General features: G+C 41.6%; 1 protein-coding gene across 2 annotated transcripts in view; it reads left to right on the top strand.

The window, feature by feature from the left end:
- Positions 1-20,533, top strand: part of LOC126281695 (acetylcholine receptor subunit alpha-L1) — a 601,659-nt gene that overhangs the window by 528,597 nt on the left and 52,529 nt on the right. For both annotated transcript variants that reach the window (XM_049980867.1, XM_049980868.1), the window contains exon 6: positions 7,402-7,745. In XM_049980867.1, coding sequence (XP_049836824.1) covers positions 7,402-7,745 — 344 coding nt within the window. The remainder of the gene's footprint in view (positions 1-7,401; positions 7,746-20,533) is intronic.

Raw genomic sequence — 20,533 nt, 5'->3', positions numbered from 1 at the left:
GTACAGGGCGACCTCGACTGTTGATTGACAGAGACCGTCGGCAGTTGAAGAGGGTCCTAATGTGTAAAAGGCAGACATCTGTCCAGACCATCACACAGGAATTCCAAACCGCATCAGTATCAACTGCAAGTACTATGACAGTTGGGCGGGAGATTAGAAAACTTGGATTTCATGGTCGAGTGACTGCTCATAAGACACGCGTCAAGCCGGTAAATGTCAAACGAGGGCTCGCTTGGTGTAAGGGAGCGTAAATATTGGACGATTGAACAGTGGGAAAACGTTGTGAGGAGTGACGAATCGCGGTACACAATGTGGCGATCAAATGGCAGGGTGGGTATGGCGAATGCCCGGTAAAGTTCATTTTCCAGTGTTTGTAGTGCCAACAGTAAATTTCGGAAGCGGCGGTATTACGTTGTGATCGTGTTTTCCATGTGGGGGATGCACCCGTTGGTTTGCGTGGCACTATCACAGCACATCGATGTTTTAAGCACCTTCTTGCTTCCCAGCGTTGAAGAGCAATTCAGGGATGGCGATTGCATCTTTCAACACGATCATGCACCTGTTCATAACGGACGGTCTGCGGCGGAGTGGTTGCACGACAATAACATCGCTGAAATGGACTGACTTGCACAGAGTCCTGACCTGAATCCTACTGAACACCTTTGGCATGTTTTGGAACGCAGATTTCGAGCTAGGCCTCACCGACCGACATCGGTAGCTCTCCTCAGTGCAGCACTCGGTGAAGATTCGGCTGCAATTCCCCAAGAAACCTTCGAGGACCTGATTGAACGTATGCCTGCGAAATGGAAACTAACAGAGATCAAGGGTTGGCCAACACCGTATTGAATTCCAGCATTACCGATGGCGGGCGCCACGAACTTGAAAATCATTTTCAGCCTGGTGTCCGAATACTTTTGATCACATAGCGTACATCTCTGGTGGCTCAGGAAGCAGTCGAGGCATTTGCTGATTCCAGTGGCCGACTCATGCTGCCATATGTCGTTGCATCAACCCTGTGTCGAGGTGACGTCTAATCAGCAGGGTTCGCCCCTTGTGAGGAAGGCGCACCTCGTCGGATGCTCTGCTCAGGAAAGGAGTGACCACGCCACGTGTGTGCCGTCTCTCAAACATCATTCTGGGCGTATACTATCCCTCCAAGGTCACTGCCCATGTTTTCCCATCATATGGATGGCGACGTCTGATGGCGTGAGGTCATGCTGAATGTCGATGCTGGCCTGCCGATATGGTAGGCCGACTGACGCAAGCGATGCTGCAGTTTAGAGCAGTTTGTGCCCCAGGCTGACACAGTGTTTGTGGGCTTCTGGGTTATCCGTCAGTGGCGGCTAGTACTGGAGGCTGTCTTCTGTCATCCGTGGCTACGGATCGGTGGTCATCTCCTAAGGCGACAGGAGTATGACCGGTATTGGAACAATCTGATACACAAGTTGTGCAATGAAATAATCAGAGATATAAATGTGAACTTCTTGAACGCTATTGATCCTACTGATCGACTGTCTCTAGCCTAGCGAGGCTGAGCGCTTTTGGCATCAATGAGTGCGCTTTTTGACGTCATTTTTCGAGAGTGAATCGCTTCTGCTCTTTATCCTCTTTACAAGATTTCTTTTTGGGGTGGGGGGTGAGGGTAGGGACGGATTCTCTTCCTGCAGAATTTCAAAAGCGCTGTTGAGTTGGACCAAAAATTCGTCTCTTTTTTAGCAATTTTGAACACATTGGCGTGATAGCATGCCACTTTCTTAAGATTGTTTCTAGCTCCGGCTGTGGGTTGTACTTGTAGCCAGCTTTTTACTAGAAACTGGTCGCTCCCACACTCTACACCCCGTGCTATCTTTACATCCGTCAGCCAGTTCTTTGATTTGATGTGAACTGCAGTGCGATTTATCTGATTAACTGTTTTACCCTCTGGCAGCACCCAAGCTGCTGTCGATGAACATCCCTTTCGATGTTGCAAAGGTTAGGAACCCGATGCAGTTGTCATTGCTGATTTCATCTTAACTGTGTCTTTTAGTTGTTGAATGAAATACATCTTCTCTTCTCACTTAAACATTCCTGTCGGCCAGTAAGACATTACAATTGCTGTTGCAAATGGCATCCACGACAACCTGAGATCTCGCATAGAATTCATCCTTCAGTCGACATGTGCTTTCTTCTATGAGTACATGGAAATTCACAAATGACACTTTACATATCGTGGTGCTTATTTTAATACTGTTATTCTAGACGTCAGTGGCGAAATCCCACATGAGTTAGCAAGTATAACCTTACTCACAGAAAATCCTAAATCTAATTTGTGTCCTGCCTCGCAGCTTTCATAAAAGGTGGTATACTTTTCCACACCGAGGGTACCAGTAACCTCTCAGGAAATCTCTTGTAAAGCTGTTACATCCATGTTATATCATTCGATCTCCTTGACGAGGCTGCAATGAGGCAACTGTTTTGTAAAAACTGCGAATTTTCTACGTTCCACATCGTATACGTCTTTCACACATTTTCTTCATTTTGTGTTATCAAATTCGAGGTTTTCTTCTAGGAAGCTTACCGTTAACAAGTTTTCTGTCTTTGAGTGGTAACCCATCGCCAACTCCCAATCTAGATGCCCTGAAAGGATAAGTTTTCACTATTGACAACAGTGGCGACGGCATGTCGGAACTCAAGCGTCTAACACTTCAACGACCCGTAACGAGGAAACGCTGGCCTGAGACGTTTGTGATATGTACTGAGGAGACAAAGTCATGGGATGCCTCCCAATATCGCGTCTAACCTCCTTTTGCCCGGCGTTGTTCAGCAGCTCAACGTGTCATGGACTCAAGTGAATTCCGAATATAGATACCGATGTTGCACTATTCTAGGAAAAGTATCTGTGAGGTCTGGTAGAAAGCAAAGTTGAAATGAACATATAACTTGGTGTAGGTAAGTCTGTTTCGCTGATTACAGTACTTTTCCAGTGAGAAATACGTAAAAAGATCTGAGAGAAGGAATGAAAACCTTTGACGACGTTATGTCATTCATATTTCGCCAAAGACGTAAAAGGACTCAGAAAAGCACTTCAGTGGAATGGATAGCAGCTAGAAGAAAATGAGAATATGGGATAAAGATTAAGAAAAGTGATGAATTGTAGTCGAATTAATTTAGGAGGTAGTGACGTAATTAGATTAGGAAATGGGACACTAAAAGGAGTAGCTGTCTTTTGTTATTTTGGCAGCAAAATAACTCATGATTGTCGAAGAAGGGAGTGTACGTCGAGGTGACAAAAGTTATACGATATCTCCTAATTTCGTATTGGACATCCTTTTGCCGGGCTTGATGCAGCAATTTGACATTCAATGGACTCAACAAGTAGTTGGCAGTCGCCTGCAGAAATATTGAGCCATTCTGCCTCTATAGACGTCCATAACTGAGAAAGTGCTGCCGGTAAAGAATTTTGTGGACGAGGTGACCCCTCGATTATGTCCCATAAAAGTTTCGATGGCACTAATGTTGGGCAATCTGGGTCGCCAAATCATTCGCTCGAACTATCCAGAATGTCCTTCAAGTCCTGTGGCATGGTACCTTGTTATCCACAAGAATTATACCGTTATTTGGGAACATGAAGTTCAATAACGCCTGAAAATGGTGTCCAGGTAGTCGAGCATAGCCATTTCCATTCAATTATCGGTTCAGTTGGACCACAGAACCCAGCCTGTTCCATGTTAAAGCTACCCACACCGTTATGGAGCCAGCATCAGCTTGCACAGCACTTGTTGACAAATTGGTTCCATGGTTTTTGTGAGGTTTGCACCACACTCTAACCTTATCATTAGCACTTGCAAACGGAAATCGGCACACATCTGTCCAGACCAAGCTTTCACAGTGGTCTCGGGTCCAACCGACATCGTCACGAGCCCAAGACAGGCGCTGCAGGCGTTGTCGTGCTGTTAGCAAAGGCACTAGCTTCGGTCACCTCCTGCCGAAGACCTTTAATACCAAATTTCGCTGCACTGTGCTAACAGATACATTCGTCATACATCCCACATTGATTTCTGTGGTTTTTCTGGCATTGTTCCTTGTCTGTTAGCACTGACAACTCAACGCAGATGCCACTGTTCTCGATCGCTGAGTGAAGGCCGCCGGTCGCTGGGTTGTCCATGGTGAGAGGTAATGCCTGAAAGTTGGTATTCTCGACACAATCTTGACACTGTTGATCTCGGGACTTTGAATTCCGTAACGAGTTCCGAAATGGAATGACCAATGCGCCTAGATCGAACTACCATTTTGCGTTCAAAGTCTGTAGATTCCCGTGCGGCCATAAACACGTCGGCAACGTTTTCACATGAATCACCTGAGTACAAATGACAGCTCCGCCTATGCATTGCCACTTTATACCTTCTGTACGTGGTGCTACCGTCATCTGTATATGTATACGTATATTTATATATTAAAGAAAAGTATTAGTTTTTATCTGCTTTAATAACTCTACAAATCTGTACACGGAATTTAATTTGTATACGAACATTAGTTTCAGAGAAAGTTCTCCCTAGTGTAGGTGGCTAAGGTTGGGTCAGTACCACGGCGTCCTCCAAATCTTTGGATTTCTTCTTGTGATGGGAGATGAGGTGGTTGGTGTACGAGACGTATTCGTGAGATACTTGGCTATTTTGAGCTCAGTACTCCGACGCCAGTTGTATATTAATGTAAATGGGGGACATTTTCAGCAACATCTCTAAAACAATATTCATTACAGAACAGTGTGACCAAAATCTATGAATGTCACTAGTGTCAAAACTGTCATGGGCCAGGAGCAGTGAAGCGGTACGCCCATAAAATTTTTGTCACGTAAAACAGCGTTTCTTTATCACTTCTCAACGCTCTAAAATTTTATCCACTTAATGTTTGTACAAATTGTGCGTTCTTTAGTATTGATCACAGAAGCCACAAACATAGGAGACTTCACTAAGCCAATAATCGTTAGTCTTCGCAGTTATTTCGATGGTAGCAGTTACCAAGTTTTAGAACGCATGAGTTGGCTATTTTGGAAATCCCGTAAGTAATGGAAACTTGTGTGAACACAGAGAGATATGAACTATACACTATTTGTAAACTGTTTGCCTCTGAGGATTAATACTTACGGAAAGAATCCTGGAAGGATTATATGAACTTTAATTACTTATTACACTTCCCAGTGGATAAGTATAGAACTCCATGGCATTTGTGGTTTTAAAAGGAAATGAACAACATGTTTTACTATCGACTTCAAGAAGAAACAAATCTGAAGCTCATACGACCTACTGATGTGTGTATCTACTTTATTTCAGTACAAAATATAATGTGCACATCACCAATAAACTGCGGGCAAGTTTCACAAGAAAGTAATTTGAATACTTGATAATAGATGGAACTTGCTTCTTAAATGAAAATTAAAATAAAAACTCCGAGTTCACTTGCTGTCAGTGGTACTCCAGTTATATTTAGTATTCCAAAAACTTTTTAATTTCCTATTCATTAGACAGGTATCCATCCGCCTTTCTAGAACACTCCGTTTTCTTTATATCAGTTGGAATACTACAAGGCTGTACGCTTTCTACCGGCATTGTAATGGTGCTGCGACCGCAGTTTAGAAATGTGGATGCGTGACGTACATGGCGATTAATCCGCTGACTACCTCTGACTACACCAAAATGATCCGTCGAGTAAGACAAATGGTTATATTGTGATTATTCCCCACCGCGAGGCACCGCTCTGCAGTGGGATTCAACAGATAGGGCAGTTTTCTTGAACAAGGGAAGCCATTAGGTTTTATAAGCAGCAGTACCACTGTTGTGTTGGCAGAAGATCCAACACCGTGTTACTATTGGAAGCCGAAATGCACGGGTTTTAACTCACGCAGGCTGGCGTGAGGAGGGAAGGACTATACTGACGTGAGGTCTGGAACATGACAAGGAATTAGAATTCAGAAAGCGGACGTAATTAGTTAGATACTTAACTTTAATCCATTAATGATGAACGTCGCTCTTGAATGTACACAATGTTATCTGTTCAGAACACATTCATAGTAACTGAATATGGCGCCTTGCTAGGTCGTAGCAAATGACGTAGCTGAAGGCTATGCTAAACTATCGTCTCTGCAAATGAGAGCGTAAGTCGTCAGTGAACCATCGCTAGCAAAGTCGGCTGTCTAACTGGGGCGAGTGCTAGGGAGTCTCTCTAGACTAGACCTGCCGTCTGGCGGCGCTCGGTCTGCAATCACTGATAGTGGCGACACGCGGGTCCGACGCATACTAACCGACCGCGGCCGATTTAAAGGCTACCACCTAGCAAGTGTGGTATCTGGCGGTGACATCACAACGATTACGTTGTTAAACACTGAATGTGAATCTATTCCTGAATGCATTAGTAACCAGTGACACATACTGCATCAATATGTAGACATTATCACATTTTCTGTCACCTAGTATTAAGAACAAATTATTACATCATGGGTTTTCCTAAATATGCAATGACTTATATTTCGCCAATCCCAACATTAGAAACCAAAAGGCTCGAATAAGTTAATAGTTATTTACAATTAACATCATGTATCATTAGTAAGTAAGTACTAGGCTAATGAGAAAACTTACTTGGAACGCAGATTCCAAATTTGTCGATATACTACTTAGTTTTATTGTGGCCTACATAAGGAGTCTGTTTCATTCCCGCTGTTTTTATTTAATTACACGCATGTACATGTGTATTTTGTAATTTCTTTTTTTTTCATTTTTGACACTCATCGCTGTCGTCTGAAGAAGTCGTGATTGCACAGCTCGAACAATCGGAGAAGCATCTATAACGAAAGCGAAGGAAGCTTCCCGCGATTAATAAACTTCGGATGACCAACAGCTCATCCCAACGACATTCTATAGCGGTAAAATGGTCTATGATTCACGGAATTTCAAAACCAAAGAAAACATATACGAGCTATGGCTCAAATGGCTCTGAGCACTAAGGGACTTAACTTCCGAGGTCATCAGTCCCCTAGAACTTAGAACTCTTTAAAGCTAACCATCCTAAGGACATCACACACATCCATGCCCGAGGCAGCATTCGAACCTACGACCGTAGCGGTCGCGCTGTTCCAGACTGTAGCGCCTAGAACCGCTCGGCCACCTCGGTCATCACATACGATCTCTTCACGGCCATTTTACAAAGCATATGTAAGCGACTTCTACAGTTAATGACGTACCTCCCCTTTCATTTTGGGCGGAAATAGGTCAAAAAGAGTGACTTGGGAGGCTTTTAAAGCTAACAGATTTCAGTTCGCTACCTGTGCGAGCGATGGTACAACGCAGCATGAGGCGGAATGTTGGTGCTGTTAGCGGAGACCTACTTCCAGCTGCTACAGAGGGGACCCGTGCGCGGCCACTGTTGCAGACATCTTCTTCAACATCACGCTGCGCCGCAAGACGCTGTTCTACACGGTCAACCTGATCGTGCCGTGCGTCGGCATCTCGTACCTCTCGGTGCTGGTGTTCTACCTGCCGGCCGACTCGGGCGAGAAGATCGCGCTCTGCATCTCGATCCTGCTGTCGCAGACCATGTTCTTCCTGCTCATCTCCGAGATCATCCCGTCCACGTCGCTGGCGCTGCCGCTGCTCGGCAAGTACCTGCTCTTCACCATGGTGCTCGTCGGGCTGTCCGTCGTCATCACCATCATGGTGCTGAACGTGCACTACCGCAAGCCCAGCACGCACAAGATGGCGCCCTGGGTCAGAAAGGTGAGCCCCTGCCTGCTCTCCGTTTCACACGGTAGCGACGTACTCACTGTTTCGGACATTTGGTTTGAACCTGTCACACCTTCAGAATTAGGAACATTCTCTTTAAGTTGAGAAATTAATTTATAGCAACACTAAGTAATAGTTATGACACTTTAAATGAATTAGATATACAATCAAAATACCTGTGGTTATTGGTTGCTTAACTGAATTTTCTGTTTGGCAGAATTTCGCATACAAACCCCTTATTTTGTAGGTCGGTAAGTTTTTCAATTTTCGTAACTGTTTCACACTATGCTCCCCCTGATTGATCATTGGTTAGAACGCTTGCATACTGAGCGTAAAGTTACGCACATTTACCCAGGGATAAGAAAGATGCCCCGTATTTTCTGTACATGGGTACGAATCATCCTTGACAGATAAAAACGTAATGCTCGTAACTTTCTGAAGCAATATAACTTTAGATTGGAAAGCAATATATAAAAAGTATTGTTACTATGGGCTGTCAATATCTCTAACTATCCTCAAAATGCTTCCACCATGAAGCCCACCCCAACTGCTAATATTCTATTCAAATTCGTGTAGATCCTCTGTATAAAGAATAAATGTGGCGCTTACTTACTCCCAGACCCCCGAATGTTTCGAAAATAATGACAGCATTTTTTTTTCAAGCAGAAGGAAACCGAGTACAATTAAGGGGCGAATGGAACGAACGCTGCTATGTTCAAAAGTAAATCAGTGTCTCCATTCCTGTGTTGCTAATCGTAGATAAATTACTTGACTAATTTTGCATCATTCTTCATTTTATTTCCCTTTGAAGTATTTCCTGGGTATGAAAGTTAACAACATTTTACTCTTACATGACATAGGACTTTTTTTATTATAGTAAGATAATATTATATCCAGTTATAAGGCATTAGGGATAAAATTGTTCGTTTTATTTTAATTAACCGAAAATAATGTAGACTGACAGTAAGTTAGCACTACTTCTTTGCCGCATTATTGGTATATTACGAATAACGGTACGATTGTAAGAGTGATGAGTCATCAGAACGTGGGCCTACTGTGATGTGCAACAAAACAAAATCACTAATTCAATGCTCATATTACAGCGTGGTGCGTTTAATTTTGCCATACACGCCAACTGTTTCCATAGTGATGCACGCTGTACAGCTTTTCAACAATGCTACATCCATTCCCGTTTAGCCACGTCCCACTCTTTGTGAGTAGTAATCTTTTTTTTTTTATTATCTCCTTTCAAGTGTTATATTCAGTATTCCGTATTTCTACGGAACTTCGTTCTTTCGCCTATTTGATCCTCTGCTACCTTCATTATTTCTCAGGTAACTGCTATTGTACCAGAGACTCTCCGCCCACATCTGTATAAAACAGCATGTTTAATAGAAGTCTATAAATTCTCTCGTCATGAAACAGTGTATGAGTATATTCTTACGAATTAGCACTCCATTATAGGAAATGCTAGTTTTTTGCATATTTCATTTGGAATTTGAAGATACGGCCTCTTAATTTGGCCAGGAGGAAAACGAGGAAAGGCTAGACCAATGGGGTTTTGACAGTGTTCATTCATTTGTAGAACGTACAAATTTATTTTACACGGGCTGAATTACGTTAAATCCATCTAACGATTTAATTAAACAACTATTAATATGAATACTGAACAGTAATCAGTTAAGGTAGAAAATGCCAATTATAACTGGCACGCAATAACAGTTTGCCAGACCATAAGAATTAAGACTAATGATACAAACTTCGAACCAAATTTAAAGAGCCGTAAAAATTACTAAAACTTCATAAGGCGAAGACACCGATAAAAAACATCTAATAAAACTGAACAGGCCATGTAATAGACCACAGCCAAACATTTCTTAAACTATATTACAAAGTGACCAACGAAGGAGACCAAAAGATTTAAAACCTCATAAAACAGGCATGGTAGCAAGGCTTATAGCAGAGCAGAATAATATTCAAGTAATTACAATTAACATTAAATAAGAGTGACGTTACAGATCTCAGCCGCTAGTAAAATGTTTAATTAACTTACGCAATAAGATTATAAAAAGGAATCCCCTTAAATTAACAAACAGAATGCCTAAGAACTGCTCTAAAATTTCAATTTAACTTTAAACGTCAGCGTTAAAAATCACAGTTCCCCTTGGAAGAAATAACACTGCAGCAGACATACAGCGCTAGCTCTAGTTGCCCAAGGCTTGCGCATAGAATTGCAAGCCTGTTGGACTGAAAATTAGTGGGCCTGGCAAGGTTCTGTAAACAGCACCGACGCCAGAGCAGAAGCACTCTCAACAAAAGTCTCTACAGCTGAGATAAATTCCAATAAGTGAAAGCTCAAGTCACAGCCAATATTATAGTAAATAATGATCACGCTCTCAATAGTTAATGCAATTTGTTACGGACCGATACTCGAAATTTAACAATCTTCTAATACGTTAGTAGAAAATTTAAGACTCCACTTGCAGTTGACGTAAGGAATTTTCAGATTTAAATGGTTGTAACAAATCCTGCTGAAACAATGACTAAGCCAACTCTGAACCAGTGGCCTCAGATTCTACGGCTCCTGGACACGTAGACAGTCCAGGCCAAGCTGAGACAATGTGTCCTAAAACAAACTAAAATTTCCATATAAACCACATAAATAAAATAAACACACGATATAAATAACCTGAAGCAGAATACGCAACACGTTAACCTCAATGAATAATACATAGTGGAGGCAAATCCAGAAAGACGAATTGAGCACAGTGTTTATCCAAAATGTTTAAATTAATCATAAGTCACAAGATTCTTAATAATAATCCTGATAACATTCGCGTAACATGAATGTCCACTTTGACACCAGGAATAGACAGTCTGTGATAATATTAATCATCCACCAGTGCCGTGAGGCAGAAGTAATATCAACTGACAGTTATTAATAACAATCAGAAAGAAGCACTTAACTTACACTGCTAACGAACTTCAACAGACTTCTTTGTAGAGGCGGACACTAACATTAACTCACATTAAAGGCGCCAAGTATACTTACGTATCACAGAACAAACTTCCAGTATAATGAAATATACAAACATCTAAATAAAATATTAAACAGATTTTTTTAACACACAAGTCCTCGCTTATATAATTCAGCCTGTAAATTCCATGCGGGCGAGGACTTCAGTACCAATAAGCAGAAGCGGAGTATTCAGCAATTTCGGTAAAAACCTTCTGACAGCCCGGCGGGGTTTCAGTAACCCACTCCTGAGGTTCCCCGGCATGGCACGTCAGAAGAGGCGAACACGACCCTATTCAATCTTCCCAGGTTACGCCAACCTAGAGACAGGTGGGGTAGCGACAAGAGGCCTCATTTCCGCTTGGTTGCTCTACAGATACTCCTCTCATCATACTGGATGTCATAATGCCAGAGGGAGTTGCGATCACTGTGCAACATCTCAGAGCCAAAGATACGAGCATATCGATATTGATACAATGCCACAATTCGCCACGGCTCGTCAATATATACAACGTAATTTCTCCTGAAGTATGGGCCATACAGTGATATAATTTTGCAAAAAAATTCAGTTATTTATTTCGATCCCGTCTGCAAAACTTGTTTCTAGTAGATTTACTAGCAGAGATGTAATAGATTAAAAAAGAGTACCTGATACTGAGGTTTTAAAGCGTTAACAACGAAAATGTAGTAAGCTATATCTTTTCTTCCTATTTCGTTATTTTGTGGGGGTGACATAGAGAAGAGGTTTGAAATTACGTGTACAGTTTACTGGAAGTCGCTAAGTGCTCTCACTCTCCAATTCTGGATGAATATAGTCAAGGAAACTTTGGCCCTGTGAGCTCCGCTGCCTCAACACATGTACACAGTTTCTAACTTCAATATTTGAGTAACGGTGTTAAACATTTAACCTTATGTAAGGGGTGGTCAAACAAATAGACAGGTGGGAATATAGTAAACAAACCGTTCATAATTTCAAAAGTAATGCCCATAACTGTTATCACGGAGACAAGACGCTCACTGCCTTAATGGATAAATGTTTGCGGTTGCGTACGGAACCGTTATAGTGTCCAGTTGTAAACTTCGTCGTCGAAGTAAATCGACGGCCGTGAATGTTCTGTTTCTTTTCTTCCTTTTTTTCCGGGCTCCAACAATATGTAAATCTCATAGCGAGGTATCTGAATTGCGTAGAGGATGTGTAAGGTCCTCCAAGTGTGCATAAAATACCCTTGAAAACATGTGGATGGACCCAAGTGGTAAATGTGTTATTTTGAAATAATAAACATTTTACTTACTTTTCCCCCTGTGTCTCGTTTTCATTTGACTGCCCCTTGTACGTGCCAATGAGCAGACTATGGCAGATTTTTAAATTTTTAACAATTATGAGAAGTAGGGGTGACTATTGTACGTAGCAGATAGTGTACCTACGAACAAATGATATTTCTGTGTCTATACTTCATTCTAGTGACTGATTTTAGAATCTAATGAAAGAATGCGCACTAGAGACCGGCATAAGCAGTTCCCATATTTTCTACAATTTTTGTTGCTGCTAGACATGTGGTTATTTTTAGCCAGCATTTGTAAGTATTTGGATTTCTACGTATTTAAGAGCTGTATGATATATTAAAAGTATTTGGAATATATTATTAATTCGCTAGTTATAGAACTTTATGTGACGTAAGATTCTTTATATTTTTAAAACTGGTTATGCAGGGCACGATCATTCGAAGAAAGTAAGTACAGTAAACATGGGCTACAAAATACATATCTTAAGAGCTATGTGCTGTTGTTCAGTGGAAGAGACGTGTTTCACAGTGGTGAAGATAAACAAGTGCTCCACCTCTCCAGGTATACATTTTATTTAGAACCTGTGTTTACTAGACTTATTTGCTTTGAACGATTATTCCTTTCCCTGAATATTGCCGAAACCTTATTGGACACCTTGTATAACATTAAGTCATATTTCATCAATCATGCGCAATCTTGCACCTTGAAACAGAAGAAGGACTTTTTTTTCTAAACCACGAAACGTTTGATATTAGAAAATTACCTGAGTCTCGTTAATGTCTTAACCATTTTATCAACATGAAAATCGGAATTTCAGTCAGTTTTACATAGCTTCAGCTTGAAAATGTATTTAACTTGTAACTGATTTTTAATAATATCCCTCCACTGCATGAATTTATTTTTAGTTATTATTTCAGTAATTTTTAGCAGAAAAATGAATTATAACTTTCAAGATTCCTTAAATTTTTATTTATTATTGCATTATGGATGCAGAACGAAAAATGTGAGGAAACGCTACATCGTACAGTGAGACTAATATTTGATATTGTGCAAAAATGCTACATCTGTAGAGTGATATAAAATAGGTTAGATTAGCACCATTTAACAAACTGTACAATCAATATTTCATAGCTACTAAGATTTGTTTCAGCACAATATAGAAAAATAGTCATTTTTTGCAAAACTGTCAGTCACAATGAAATATTTAGAAACAAACACTGTAAAAAATTACCGTTATGCAATGAAGCAATCAATGTTCTTCTTTACACACAGAGGTACTCCACACTTTTCACACTGGACTACCGTAAATGCCTTGCAGCTGGCACGCTTACAACGTTGACGCTTTTCCATCACTTTTGGCCAATGACCAACACCATCTCTCCGTACGTCAATTGTTGGCTGAGCTGCAACAGGAGACCTTTTCACTTCATGCTGAGGACTGGATGTTGTTCTACCTCGCTTTCCTTGTGTTCCTCCTACTTTATAGAAAGTTCTCCGAACTTCCATCAGAAATTCAGACAATTTCAGTATTTTTAAACCTGTGTTTTGCTTTGCAACACGCTTGTAGACAATTCAGGCATTGATGGTTGCAACACCTATTTGATGATAAAATTGTCTAAAGTACCATTTTTGGCTCCTCATTACAATTTTGCAGCGTCCAAGCAGACTTTCATGAAGATCCACACCCTCCATATGTTTGTTATACTTCTGTATCACATAAGGAACACTTACCACTTCCCTCTGTTTCTTCTTGCGATTGTACCTTTCGGCTGCACACCTCGGTAGTTCCCCTGCATATTTTGACAGTAATGTTACACATTTATTGTCTTCCATATTTCAGAGGATAAATCTGTTCCACTTATATTTGTCACATACTCCACAGATGTTCCCGTTGACTCTTTTCGCAAATCATCAAAAAAAAATGGTTCAAATGGCTCTGAGCACTATGGAACTCAACTGCTGTGGTCATCAGTCCCCTAGAACTTAGAACTACTTAAACCTAACTAACCTAAGGACATCACACACATCCATGCCCGAGGCAGGATTCGAACCTGCGACCGTAGCAGTCGCACGGTTCCGGACTGCACGCCCAGAACCGCGAGACCACCGCTGCCGGCCGCAAATCATCGTCCCTTGGAAGTTTACAGTCTGGAATTCTGTTTCTCCTAACAGCTCCTAGAGACAAAACTCTTTGAGAAGCCAAGTATGTCATTAACGGTAAGGATGTATAATAGTTGCCAAAGTACAACTTATAACCCACATGATTAGGAATAGATAGTGCTAATCTGACAACCACATTGTTACTGGCACCCAAGTCCGGTTCATCTTGCAAGCGGTGTGCTGGAAGATTTTCTTGTCGAGCATAAATTTCAAAATCATAAATGAAGCCAGATATACCATACAACATGAAAATTTTGTAACCCATTTGTATGGCTTATCAGGCATGTATTGCTTTAGATGATGCCTTCATTTTGTTGCACACATCTGCTCATCTACTGCAAGATTCTCTTCAAGTGGTATTGTGGAAACCTGCTTCTTTAGTGACTCTGTGACCTGACGAATTTTACGCAGCTTATCACAATTTGGCTGATCCTGAGGAATTTCCTTGTTGTTGTCATTAAACTGCAAAAACTGCTTCAATTTCTCAAATTTATTCACGGACATTGTTTCACGTTTCACAGATAACCCCATGGCTGAATTCCAATACATTCTGGTGTTTCTTGGAGACATGACTGATGATAATTTACAGATTCCTATAAATTTTGAAAAACCTTCAGAGTTCGTATTATAAGGCTTTGTTGGATCTTTTTGAACACTGCATAATATTGTTTATTCTTCAATGTGATTCAGTAACCCATCTGTAAACATATATTTGAAGAACTTAAATGGTGTTTCCAAAGCACAAACTTCATTTGGTAGATGAAGGTTCCCCTTGCATATTTTTTTTATCAACTGGAAAATCAAAACTACACAGCTTCCATGTTACAGGATCTCTTCTCAGTTTTTTCTTGATGACTCAGACTTATCATTCATATTAGGCATATGAGACAATTAATTTGGTGCTGGAACTATGGATATATGTGAAGTTTCATTTTTACAGTTGTCAGATTCAGAGTCTGGTGGACAATACTCCTCAATATTGTCGACTATTGTGTCTATGTTTACAGTTGGGTCAGCAATTGAGTCATCAGCTGAGAAACCATCTCCACTTTCCGAAGGAATCTCAAGGATTGCAAGAATATCATCGTCCTCTAACTTTCTTTTCCGACCTTTGTCGTCAATAAATTGTACGTCCTTACCTCTAAAATATAAGTAATTTACATCCATTACTACTTCCATTAGCAACGAAAACTTTTATTTATTTCAAATAGCGACTTTCTACGTAAGAAACAACTACAAATAAATGAATCTGACAATTACAGAACACTGTTAAACATACCTTAATTGCATATTGTAGCAAACTCGCTACACTTATATTTTGCCATATTTTCCCCACTAGAACCAAAAGAAAATACAGATTCATCATTGATATCTATAATTCCATACCTTTCTATAGAAAAATTATTTTTCAAGACATTAAAATTCCGTATTAGCTTCGTAAATGCAGACACTAATTCAATATCAGTAGACAGGCGCCATTACAGATCACTCAACACGTTTGTCAAAGATGCAACAAACAATACAACAAAGATTTAAGAGATTTAAGAAACAACAATGTTACACATAAGCTCACAGAAGTCAAAGAGACACTCAGACACAAGCGCTTCTGCCATGTGCTAGAACTCTACACATTTACAAGCAAAAAACTTACATGTAGCAAAAATGCTACATGATGCAGTGTAGGGATATGTCTGCATAATTTGATTTTACGTAGAGAGTATTGGTGTTTGGTAGAGTAATAATGTAACAGATACTTATTAAATACATTAGTGACAAGATTTTCTGCATTGCAACGCTTTTAAAATAAATGAAATAGTGTTTTCACAATTGAAAAAAATCTTAATTTTCCAGAGGAGTTTATTTAATTTCAGAAATGGACTGCGGCACATAAATATACTACATTTCAACTATTATTGGTTTCTCTACCTAAAGCTTCACTTTTATTACAAAGCATCTTCTATGGTCATTCTGGAAATATGGGTACATTTGTTTCTACATTTTTGTTTTGACAGATTGGAAAGAGTGTTTCTTTGTGTAGTCGGTGTGGAATTTACTTATGGTGTACCTCCCACTTGCATACTCTGCAAGCTACTGCTTTTTCCTTCTTTTATTAGCCTGGGTTGAGGTCACATTTCAACACGTACAGTACGTACTGAGATGTGATAACACGACAAGAGGATCTGGGAGTGGTGGCGACTGAGCCAAAGCAATCAAAAAACAGCAAAAAAATTTTTATTTTCGGAGCAACGAGTGTGTGCATGCAGATAATAAGTACATTTGACAAACAAATACTTTAAATCATTGAGCAAGAACAATTATTTTATATCCGAACTTCCAGCATGCTGGAGTACCTTGGATCAGCAACTTCTGTTAATCAATAGAAAGCTAAACCAGTCCAAGTTGTAAATTCTTACTTTTTATTCATTCGACGGCAGGGTCGAGACCCATTTTGAATCATGATAACAAAGTCGAAAATGGCATTTTCGCAGATGTCAGAAATGTGGAGTGAACGTTTACATTTCATACATATAATTATTTTATAAATAAAGATTTAGCAATTTCTGAAAAATCTTTTTAATTTTAAAACAAGGCTTGGAATCAAAGTTTACTCAAGTGAGACACATAAGAAAAGGCCAAATATACCTAAGACAATACAGTTTTAGAAAAAAATATAATTCTTCAAAAACTTAGAAATCTTAAGTGATAAACAAGAAATACTCTGTAGCCCGTAATCAGAGATGTGAAGTATTTTACGAAACACATGGAATCACATGACTTTTGTATTTTCGTTTGAAGTCCTACAATAAATAACCAAATCGATATAATCTCAAACAGTTTATAGCCAGTGAACAAGACTACTAAAGAGTGACTATCTGAAAAAACGCCAAAGACTTTTTCTTAAAAAAACACAGTACCTTGCATGTACTGGTCTTCAAGCGGACACATACACGTGGGCTCAGGTGACCCTAGGCGTTCACTACATGTACAGCCAAACGCATCCCGGCAAAGGACGCGTAAAAGAGCAAATACACTTCGTAAGACAAAGAAAGAATCATTAGCCTTGAACTCGTGGAGTTATTAATGGGTACAAGATCACATCCTAAACTCTTTACTGAATATTTCTTAATAAAACAAGACCCGGAGTGGTCGGGTTGGTGGTGTTGCTCAATAAATTTTATGAACGTCCGCAAGCACAAATAAACGTACATCACAACTGTAGAAAGCTAAGAGACTGGAAGAAAAATCAGTTGTTGTGCTCATTTAACCCTTGGCGAAAACAAAAGTTAATTGTAGCATGGACCAAATAAGATAGGGCCCATGTATTGAGAAATCGCTGTCAGCGCTACTATACAACGTGATGATGTAATGCCAAAGAGACCTCATAGACAAGATGGCACAACGGGACTCACCATTTTCAACCGATATCTACACTCCTGGAAATGGAAAAAAGAACACATTGACACCGGTGTGTCAGACCCACCATACTTGCTCCGGACACTGCGAGAGGGCTGTACAAGCAATGATCACACGCACGGCACAGCAGACACACCAGGAACCGCGGTGTTGGCCGTCGAATGGCGCTAGCTGCGCAGCATTTGTGCATCGCCGCCGTCAGTGTCAGCCAGTTTACCGTGGCATACGGAGCTCCATCGCAGTCTTTAACACTGGTAGCATGCCGCGACAGCGTGGACGTGAACCGTATGTGCAGTTGACGGACTTTGAGCGAGGGCGTATAGTGGGCATGCGGGAGGCCGGGTGGACGTACCGCCGAATTGCTCAACACGTGGGGCGTGAGGTCTCCACAGTACATCGATGTTGTCGCCAGTGGTCGGCGGAAGGTGCACGTGCCCGTCGACCTGGGACCGGACCGCAGCGACGCACGGATGCACGCCAAGACCGTAGGATCCTACGCAGTGCCGTAGGGGACCGCAACGCCACTTTACAGCAAATTAGGGACACTGTTGCTCCTGGGGTATCGGCGAGGACCATTTGCAACCGTCTCCATGAAGCTGGGTTACGGTCCCGCACACCGTTAGGCCGTCTTCCGCTCACGCCCCAACATCGTGCAGCCCGCCTCCAGTGGTGTCGCGACAGGCGTGAATGGAGGGTCGAATGGAGACGTGTCGTCTTCAGCGATGAGAGTCGCTTCTGCCTTGGTGCCAATGATGGTCGTATGCGTGTTTGGCGCCGTGCAGGTGAGCGCCACAATCAGGACTGCATACGACCGAGGCACACAGGGCCAACACCCGGTATCATTGTGTGAGGAGCGATCTCCTACACTGGCCGTACACCTCTGGTGATCGTTGAGGGGACACTGAATAGTGCACGGTACATCCAAACCGTCATCGAACCCATCGTTCTACCATTTCTAGACCGGCAAGGGAACTTGCTGTTCCAACAGGACAATGCACGTCCGCATGTATCCCGTGCCACCCAACGTGCTCTAGAAGGTGTAAGTCAACTATCCTGGCCAGCAAGATCTCCGGATCTGTCCCCCATTGAGCATGTTTGGGACTGGATGAAGCGTCGTATCACGCGGTCTGCACGTCCAGCACGAACGCTGGTCCAACTGAGGCGCCAGGTGGAAATGGCATGGCAAGCCGTTCCACAGGACTACATCCAGCATCTCTACGATCGTCTCTATGGTAGAATAGTAGCCTGCATTGCTGCGAAAGGTGGATATACACTGTACTAGTGCCGACATTGTGCATGCTCTGTTGCCTGCGTCTATGTGCCTGTGGTTCTGTCAGTGTGATCATGTGATGTATCTGACCCCAGGAATGTGTCAATAAAGTTTCCCCTTCCTGGGACAATGAATTCACGGTGTTCTTATTTCAATTTCCAGGAGTGTATATGAAAGTAGTCAGAAAGTCGACGAGCAGCAACAGGTGAGCCTGCCGACAAGGAAGCACGAGCACCGTATGTGGCGCCCTCGTGTGAACCTCTGCCACACGTTGCCCGTTTCACATGTGCGTCTGACATCCGCCAGTGCTCCCGTAACCGACTGTCCATCCGATTCCTCGTGCATCCCACCACTACCCCACGGTGCTCCTAAGCTGGCACTTAACGTCTCTCGAGCACCAGAGAGCCTTCTCGTCCTGATAGTAGGAACTCACACGCCCGTAAGGCATATCCTGGACCTGAGTCTTTTTTGCCTTTTTGCACTTTCTCTTAAGCAGCATTGGGGTCATTTGCATTTCACCTCACTTCAGAAATAGAAGAGCAGTTACATCTGTTCGCACTCAGCACGGTATTTCTGTATTTATGGTTGTTCATTTGATTTTCGTGTAGGCTGAGATCGTTGCCTGCCCTTTTAATCTTTTAGAAAAGTTTATATTTAATGTGTGTGTGTGTGTGTGTGTGTGTGTGTGTGTGTCTGTGTGTGTGCGTGTGTGTTTGTGTGTGTGTAGGGAAGAAAGAGGGTCATGAATGTCATTTAATGACAAGCTGGCTCTGTGTGTCACCGCAGAGCCCTGCTGAAAGGCCGCGAAGCACGTTCTCTCTCAGTTAATTGGTCAACAAAAGGCATCAAAATATTATCTACATATACCGCCCCGTTAAATGTTTAAGGAAAAAGAATAGGGCCTATTATTTTCTCACCATTAACATCATAACATCACACTCCTACTTTCTGAACATTTAGAGAACTGCAACCTTTTTGAAGGGTCATCCTTTTTAAGTTGTGGCACTTAACCTGGATGCAGATATTTTATAGGCTTCTAACTTGGTAGCCAACCACCCGGCTCGTGGGATCGTATGGTTCATACAAAATTCCCATTTGCTGCAAAATATACCGAACGGATTTCCAGGAGGCCTTTCACCAAAGTGTCCAGCGTCATGTGAAGATGCTTCTGTAAGCACTGTGTGTGGCTGAAACTTCCTGGCAGATTAAAACTGTGTGCCAGACGAGACTCGAACTCGGGACCGGCATATAGTTATAATCCGCCAGGAAGTTTCATATCAACGCACACTCCGCTGCAGACTGAAAATTTCGTACTGTATGTGGCTGTCTACCTTTCTTGTTAGTAACACCGTTTCACGAAATTTATTGAAAAATCGATGAATCTTGTTTGGATTAGGAATTTTAGTATTAGGAAATATCTCTTTATTGCACGTATTGATGCTGTTCGCAAGCGTAAATCACACATGAATACTCTTCGGTTAATAGAATACTTGTATTACCTACCCCGTGTCACTTGAAACTTTTTCACTTAGTACAGTATATTGCGTCGCCCAACAAACACGTAATTTCTACACACACAGAGGCCTCGCCAGCAGAGACCAAAGAGACGCGCACGTTTGTGTCAGCAAGGTGGGACTA

The sequence above is a fragment of the Schistocerca gregaria genome, chromosome 7, assembly GCF_023897955.1.
Source record: "Schistocerca gregaria isolate iqSchGreg1 chromosome 7, iqSchGreg1.2, whole genome shotgun sequence".
Taxonomy (NCBI): Eukaryota; Metazoa; Arthropoda; class Insecta; order Orthoptera; family Acrididae; genus Schistocerca; species Schistocerca gregaria.
Note: the sequence above shows the minus strand (reverse complement) of the source record. Positions and strands in the feature narration are given on the sequence as shown.